At 24.9% G+C, this 9,236-nt stretch overlaps 1 protein-coding gene across 6 annotated transcripts in view; it reads right to left on the minus strand.

Moving 5' to 3' along the window:
* Nucleotides 1-18: 18 nt before the first annotated feature.
* LOC126899676 (uncharacterized) overlaps nt 19-9,236 on the minus strand; it is a 22,598-nt gene continuing 13,380 nt past the window's right edge. Inside the window, exons 1-4 of one of the 6 annotated variants that reach the window (XM_050674762.1) lie at nt 6,515-6,609; nt 6,070-6,181; nt 5,873-5,972; nt 324-835 (exon numbers count right to left, since the gene is read on the minus strand). In XM_050674762.1, coding sequence (XP_050530719.1) covers nt 471-835; nt 5,873-5,972; nt 6,070-6,181; nt 6,515-6,591 — 654 coding nt within the window. In that variant the 5' untranslated portion in view covers nt 6,592-6,609 and the 3' untranslated portion in view covers nt 324-470. Of the gene's footprint in view, nt 836-5,872; nt 5,973-6,069; nt 6,182-6,514; nt 6,610-9,236 lie in introns of those variants that run through there. The other 5 variants (XM_050674765.1, XM_050674766.1, XM_050674764.1 and 2 more) reach the window with 5 other exon arrangements.

Genomic DNA, 9,236 nt, shown 5'->3' on the forward strand with positions numbered 1-9,236 from the left:
CTTTTTTTTTTCAATTTTTCTCCATCCCATCTAGTTTTTGAAATAATTATTAATTACTTATTATATATGTTATATCATTAAAGAAATTGAAAAATAATAATTTTGTTTTTTTAACTTTTATATTATAGATAATTATGGTGGATATATAATTTTGTGGAAAATTCAAAAATTAAATTTTTTTGTTTTACATGACGAATACACAAAAAATCGCAATATTAAAAAAAATATATATATATACATGCAGTTATATAATTGTATTTTTTTTAGTAGTTTTTATGGTTTTGAAAAACTTATACTATGATTACGATTATCTCGAAAATAAAATAATATCACTTATAATCCTGTGTTTTAATCATACCAAATTTAATATATATATATATATATATTTGTATAAATTAAAAAAAAAAAGGTAATTTGATTTGGTTGAAAATATAATATTAAATTTTTATTGACGCCAAGTTAATTATTTATTATTTATTCATTCTATTTTTCATGTATTGTTTTCGCATTTCTTCAAAATCGAGTACGTTTATTAAAGTATCTGTATCTTTACCATAGTACAATTTAAAATCGATTTTTTTCTTCTTTGAACTAATATTGTAATAAGATTTTAATAAGAAATAGGAATATGTGTAAGAACATTCTTCGATTATATTGTAGCAGGTGTCTATAAAATATTTTGTCTCAATTTTCATGTCTTTTGAACTTTGACAAATTAATTCAATCATTTTGTTTTTGATATACAATCTAAGAGATTGAGGATATTCTGAATAATGGCTAGCAATAAATGCCCAAAAAGATAACTCTTTTTGAAAATTTTCAGAAAAATTACCTCCTGTAAATATAATGTATAATATAAATACAACGATAAAATTTATGTATACGAGTTAAAATAAAAACTGTTTATTTAACAAGAAAAAATATTATGGAGATGCTAAAATTATGTAAAGGCACACAAACCCATCTTTTGATTTATTTGAAATTATAATGTTATTTTTTATTGACACCAAGTTTAAAATGGTATTCAATCACTGAAGTTTTTCTTTAGGATATCAACAAAAACTTTTACGTCTATCAAGTCATTTTTATCTTTACTATAGAATATTTTAAAATTGACCGTTTTTCTTTTTTTTAATGGCGTTTTTAAAACATTCTGTTAAAATATAGGAATACATGTAAGAACATACTTCAATTATATTGTAGCAAATGTCGGTATCATTTTCCGTTTCAAATTTCATATCTACAAAAGCTCCACAAATGTAACTAATCATTTGGTCTTTGATATAAAAATTATCAGAATAAAAACAGTATATTTAACAAGAAAAAACATTATAATTTGTTATTATAAAGATTCACAAATCCACGGGAAAAGAACTCCTTATAACTCCTACTTGTCTTATTACTATATAAATATTATAGTATCTATAATACTAGACAATTCAACTGATAATAATTTTTACAAAAAAAAAACGCATAGTTAAATTATTTTTAACGTATTTAAAATTAAAAATGATTTTGAGTTTGTGGATGCTAAAATAAATATTGTAACATTTTTGCACCCCGGAATTTCACCACTGACTATTTCATAAGTTTAATTTGGTTTACAAAAAACACAATTGAAATAAAATTATGACATAAACCAATATAATTATATTTACAAAATCTAAATTAGTCCTTATGCGATTTAAATATTTTAAACGTCTGTTCTAAAAAATGATAAAAAACTTACACAACATTAAAATGAGCAAAAGTATACGTAATAGAAACTAGATTAGCCACAGCTGATTCTATGACTAATATGAAACAAATCATTTTTTTTTTATAATTCGACTATTAGGATTTATAATTTTATCAAAAATGTAATTTTTACTCGACTTTGAAAGGTCCTATAATGAATTGTACTAAAGGTGCCAACAACTGTATACTATAAACAAATTTTAAAAATCTAGTATTTAAAAAAAAGTATAAATTTTACACGGATCTGATTTCTAATAACATTTTGGACTAATAAATTCCAGTAAGAAAAAAATAACTCGTGTAATTAAATAAATGTATTAATTAAATACTAGGTAATGTCCTTAAAGTGCCAATAATTGTACACTTTACCTGTTGATAATATATGGGTAGCTCCAAATTTGTATTTAATGGGTGTCGGACGATCGTTGTTATGTCACAGCGAGGCGAACATGCCTCAGCAGACGGGCAATAACATATACATCGGTAGTTATTTTGTTGACAATAAACACGTAGTTCCAAGTTGGAATCAAACGACAAGGCGCAGTAGACAGGCAACAATATATACATTAGTAGTTATTATACAGTATAACTACGACCCCTGGAATTTCTCGAAAGTTTTCGTCCGTGGCGGACGGCCCGTGTTTTAGGCCATCTCACTATACACTAACCAAAACAATGCCACGATGTTGAATAATGTCGCTTATTTTCACCGTTATCTTATAGCACAATAATAACATTTCCAAAATAATCTATCCAAAAATGTTAAAAATATACGTGTATTTTTGATATTGGAATGTAAAGTCATTCCAAAAGCTTTAATTTTTTGTAGTTTTATTGAAATTTACCAAAAAAATACTGCATAAAATGTAAAGTAAAACAGACAATGATTATATTTTTAGTTTTCAATTTTATTAAAATAACATTTTGTAAATTTGAGTGAAGCAAAATTAAATCTTAATAAAAACTATGCACGTGAACTTACAAAAAAAACTCATAGTTCGGTCAAAAACCAACATATTCTAACGAAATTTTTAGGATACTTTTGGAATGTCACCTAGGTAGGCCGTTTAAAATTTCAGATTTTAAATCAATAAACGCTAGTTGCAATGAACGTTTTTGATAAGGTTTTTAAACGTTCACGGTGAGCTAAAAAAATTTTTCTCATCTTCGCCAATAATTTTCTTAGAATGAAGTTGTCGAGCTTTTTCATTAAAAAAAAACTGAGTGTGCACCATTTGAAGAGTGTCGACAGAAGTGACTACTTCTTTTAGCAGGATATGACTGTATATCTTGTTAATAGGTTATTTTCAAATAATATGACACATTTTATTATTAATAATAACATTTTTGTAAGGTATATTTTTAATTATAATATTCTAATTATTTTAACTATATTCTAAAAATGGAACTATTGGCCTATGGTAACTATAGTGAGATATAAACACTCTGGAATAAAAGTTTTCTGTGTATCTTGTAAATACAGCATCTATTATAGTTCCATATCTAGTTGTACTTTTATTTTTATCGTTAGACATTGTTAAATCTAATTTATCTTTTACAAAATCAATTAATGGTTTTGATGTTTTATCAGCAAAATTTACTTAAAGAAGTAGTCACTTCAAAATTCAGCATAAAACCGAAATTCGAACTCGGCTTGTGTGTAGAATATCAGCGCAACACATCACTGAACCATTGTTGATTTGTATTAATTTGGAGTAAAGGTAAACATTTAGTATGATAAATAATTATATATTAATACATGGACAGTTGAGCAATATCCAAATGATTACTTTTTAAGGTACCTATAAAATGAGTTTATTAAATGTAATATCTGTACAAATAATAGCTAGCTGTAAACGATTATAAATATATATTTATGTATAAACATATACACAATAGACATACATATGTATGCAAAATACTTTTATAATTTTTTATAACTAGTCAATACAGTAAATAAATGTTTTAATTACATTTTTATAATGTTAAATTAATATACAAACTTTAAAATTCAGTTTAATAAACTTGTACAATATACGTGCATATATAATACTAGTATTATAAATTTAGCATTATCAATTGGTTAATATCAGTCGGGTTCCTTATCAAAACCCGAATGGTCGGGTAATTTAAAATTATTTATACATATATGTATATATAAATATAAAGTTTATATAGGCTGTGTATAGGTTATATAGATATATATATATAAAGACAAATTGCGAAGAAGGTACATAATTATAAAAAGGTTAGGGTTCGAAATCTTTAATTTCAAGTTAAATCGAAATAAACTAAAATTCCCTTCACCATTTTGTATTTTACTTTAATTATTTTTTATTTCAAGTCCATAATATATAAACAAAAAGGAAAGTGAATACTATTTATTACTTAATAATTATATGATAATAGACATTATTAATTGTTATATTTTTTACTCGAAACGAAAATACAAAACATTTAATTAATTGATTAAACAATAATTCAAATGTTTTTAATTTTAGCTTCGATGCGAAGCTGAGAAGGTATTGGTTTTACTACGATGTGTTTTTTTTTTGTGCCCGTTACCACTTTTTCTCAGCTTTCATTGAACCGATTTCTTTCAACGATACGTCAAAAGATCACAAATCGTATATAGTCGAAGATTTTACCCTCAAAAATTGAAAAAATTTCCCTCAATCACCGTAAATGGAGAAAATCTCCAAAAAAATTACAAATTTAAAAATCGCTAATTTTCGACATTTTTTTCGATTTTTTTTATTAAAAACTGTCATCATTTTTTCAAAAATGAACATATCAATATAATTTTTTTTATAGATGTATAATGTCTTTACCTATCATTTGATATATTTTTTTTATAAATTAGACCCTTTACCTGCCCACAGGGGGGATTTAAAATGACAACTTTTTCACAAAAAATTTACTTTTTCAACTTAACCTTTGAAAGTGTTCCGGAAATACTGACTTTTTTTATATTTTTTTATATCTTAAATTAAAGCTAATGTAATATTCTCTATAATGGAAAAAAAAATTTTGGATATTATTTTATCTTCACGGTGAAAATGGCTATCGAATGCTATTTTTGTGTGAAAATTTTCGATTATATTTTTTACATTTTTAACATTATAATCCAATAACTTATTGAAAAGTGTATGAATGAACACAATTTTTTTATGAGAAATAATATTTTTTAATAATCCCTCTTTCATTCAACATACTTTATCTTAATCAGGGTATTAATAAGGAACTAGCAGATCACGTATCTTATGGAATAATCCACCAATTTTTTAAAATTAAATACTATCTAAACATTTGCATCGAAGCGTTTTTTTTTTATAGTGATTTTAATCACGGTCAGATATCATTATACTTGATCCAACTATGCCACGTCACCACTGTGCTACGACCCCCCTGTACTGGAGTTTTTTTTATTACGTGTAATAAACGTGTAAGTGTATGCACAACACTAGTCATGATAAACGTACGTATGCGCAACACATACAAATCGTTCAGTGACGCGAAACGACAATTTTTTCCTTGTGCAAAATATATACCCATAGCCTGCCTAAAGAAGTAGTCACTACAAAAAAAATTGAAAATCGTACGTCCTTAAGTAATTTTTCCAGCATTGTCTAATTTTTCAATGTTTATTATATAATAAGATAATGCTCTATTTATGAAATTATCGTTTATCAATATCCTAGCCAGACTTTTTGCAATGATCAACTAATATGTAATTATTGAAATGTCTTAAGTTAGGAAAAAGTACTTATTTAAATATATATTGATATTTGTAATATTATTATTGTAAATTTTTCTAATTGATATTAGAATAAAAATTAACTTTTTTAAGATTACTACAGAGTATAAATTTCATATAGTAAAAATTATATTACTTCAATGCCATAGTTTAGAACAACAAAAATTAATAAAATTTTGATTTGAGTTATGATCTAAAATTTAAAAAATATCCAACTTAATAGAGATAAGTTATTTTCCGAAATTTTTAAAAATTAAATTTTACATTCGAGATAACATGAACATATTTTTTTTTTAATAATTATACAGGAAAATATGTTTATCTAGTTGTTGCAGTTTTAAACTAGAGCGTCGAATTGAGCTAAAACATTAATCATACCGTCGTCCATGATGAGATGATTAGCTTTAAAATAATTCAAACATTTTTTTAACTCTTGTTGTGCAACTGTGTCAAATTTTTCATTTATATTACATAATACCTGTAATTTTTTAAAAATTCACCAAAATATTATTTTATCATATAGTTAACTTAAAATTATAAAATTAAAAGTATATACATTTTTTTGTCTTACTTACTGTAATAAAAGCTATCGCTAAAAGAAATATTTGAATCAACTTCATTACGGCTGGATAATTATTTCTGTTAATGTTAGTATTAGTTTTGATCACTGTATATGTCGAAAATATTCTATAGCACAAAATTAATTTTAAATATAATTTATAAGATAGTGACAGTGCCGCAACTATTGGAACCCGTGAGCTATTAGTGTCCAATGGGTTTTAAAAAATAAAAAATTAAAATTAAAGAGATTTAAAAAAAAGTGTCTCCAATGAATGTAGAGCTTGAGCCTGTGTTCCTTTCATACCTAGCATACACAATTTTGCGGCACTGGATAGTTTTGATAATTAAAATATAATAAATAATAATAAACATAAATTTTAAATCTTATATATTTAAGCAAAAAAATAATATTGAGCTATGCTATTTTTTACATGAATACTAAATATTTACATAACTTACAAAAAAAAAGTAAGATAAAAGTGATACTTAATTGTTAGTAAAATAACCCGTTCAACTGCAGTCTTTTGACTGTACATTTAAGTTATATATCAAAACCCATATTTATTTTTGATTTTTTATATTACTTTTTAGTAGGTTTAAAAATCTATTGTTCAAGGTTATTGGCAACATTTTTAAAAGTATAAAACATAAAGTCATTTTTCTTCTCAGAAATTAATAATATTCTAGGTTCTATGATATTAAAAAACACTGAATCTATCCCTTTCTTCCTCTTTAAAATTTTGTCAACTATTGTTTTTTAAATAGAATAATTTATACTTAATTAGCATACAAAATGATAATGACCTAATGAAAAATGTGACCGGTATATATAACTTTTGTACCAGCATTTTAAAAGATTATTAGAATTTTTATATTAACGTGAGAAGAGTAGTACGATTTATAAATGCTTAAAAATAAAAGGACTTGCGTGTCACATCCAATCACTATATTTAAATATTATTTAAGCTTCCAAAATACTCGTTTGAAAGCTGTTTACGGTTGCTAATTATCTTAGTTGGATCGTTTACTTATTAGCTTCGATGTGAAGCTGAGAGATATTGGTTTTACTATGATGTGTTTCTTTTTTTAATTATCTGTTACCACTTTTTTTCAGCTCTCAACGAACGGATTTCTTTCAACGATACGTTAAAATTTCCCTCGTTCCTCGTAAATGGGGGAAACCTCCAAAAAAATTTCATATTTAAAAATCGCTAATTTTCGAAATTTTTTTTACTTAAAATTGCCATAACTTTTTTAAAAATAACCAAATTAACATAATTTTTTTTTAGATGTGTGATGTCTTTACCTATCATTTGGTATATTTTTTTCATAAATTTCATCGTTTACCTGCCCACAGGGTGGATTTAAAATGACAACTTTTTCAACTTAACTTTTGAAAGTGATTTTAATCAGTCAGATATCATTATACTTGATCCAACTATGACATGTCAATACTGTGCCGCGGCCCCCCTGTACTACCGTTATTTTAATTTGATTAAACATACGTAAGCACATATAAGTTTCTATTTAAAACACTTAGGTTAATGAAATAATGTGTGAGTCAAAGCCAAAAACTCACGCTGTAATTAGCAAATGAATTTTTTTGTACGCAGTTCTACGTACTACTTGGCTAAAATTATGCTTGTTTTTTTGAAATACCCGTGAAGATGATTTATGAAAGTGGGTTTTATTTAAGTTAAATATACTTGTTAAGTAGTAAAATATTAGTTCAGTTTTAGTTTATGAAATATACTCTTAGAAAAAATCCTTAGCTGACATCAATATTTAACATTAAATAATCTATTTAAGCATTTTAAATACGTAATATTCTGTTTTTTGATTGAATTCATATGAGTTTGTTCATAGTTATTTTTATATTATAGCATGTACAGAGTACTTAAAATGTATTATATAATCAGAAGATTTCACAATTTCCTTTATCGTGAAATGTTTCTGTTACTCTATCTGATCAATTTCAATCTTTTTTTCACAAAGTCATACACACTGGTTGTCTTTGATAACATGTGTACATTTTCTTCACATGATAACTTCTTTAAATGTTTTAATCGCACAAGGTTCTTTATCTACTAGAATGCTAGTTATTATGTTACTATTTATAATATTATTGTTCGTGCATTAAAGAGCAACGTTGGCTATACTGTTTAATGCCTTTCTATTAGATATGTACATGGTTTTTTGAAAATAAATGAAATGGAAAGGATTGCCTTTTCCTGTGAGTGGTACATATATAATTGATCTCAATAGAACCATAAGTGACAAGGTAGTCACATAATCGGAGTGAGAATTAGAATTCACCAGTTGAACTGGGTCCGGTATAATTTGACGGAGTGGACCTTTAAGAATAATTGATCAACAAGAACAAGTAATAGCAAGAATTAATAACAGAAGGTCATTGAGTGAAGCATATCAATGTCACCTCTATATATATATCTGATATATTAATATATATATTAAGATGATTCAAACGCATAGAAGAAGTTTTTTTTTAGATATTTAATCATTTCGCCCCCCTATTATTTTATTCGATATTGAAAACTTATACTGTGAAAATTTGGACTCGATCAAAAAACCCCTTCCCATGCTACGTCGGGGTTGAAGTTTGACCAAATAGGGTTGTTTTTTAGATATTCACATTTATTTCAATAAATATTACAGTTAGAATTAAAATATATAAAATAAAAACTATTTAGTATTAAATTTCAAACAAAAAAAATTCTAATACATTTTTTCTAAAATCTATCATTACTGTGATAATTCAAAAATATCTATTAATTTTTATAATTTTTTAAAATTAATAATATTATGACTATTTACCATTTACATGTTGGAAAAAAATTATTAACACTTTAGTGCTGTGTAAGATAAATAGTATACAGGGTGGCCCACTACTCACTGACAACTTAAATAACTTTTGATCCAGTTAATATTTTTAGTTGATTCTTTTTTTAAATAATAGTTATACGTTAGGTCTATAGTAATATCTCAATATTTAATTTTTTTACATTTTATTAAAAATATTAATTATTTTTAAATTTTAAATAAAATGTAAAAAAAAAATCTAAGATAGCTATTTTGTAGAGTAGAATTTAAGAAAAATTTTAGTAAAAAAATATCTTATTAATATTGAGTAGTAAATATTCTGTAGCGTTTTGAAGTTTGT

The sequence above is a fragment of the Daktulosphaira vitifoliae genome, unplaced genomic scaffold (assembly GCF_025091365.1).
Source record: "Daktulosphaira vitifoliae isolate Bord-2020 unplaced genomic scaffold, ASM2509136v1 Scaffold_2, whole genome shotgun sequence".
Taxonomy (NCBI): domain Eukaryota; kingdom Metazoa; phylum Arthropoda; class Insecta; order Hemiptera; family Phylloxeridae; genus Daktulosphaira; species Daktulosphaira vitifoliae.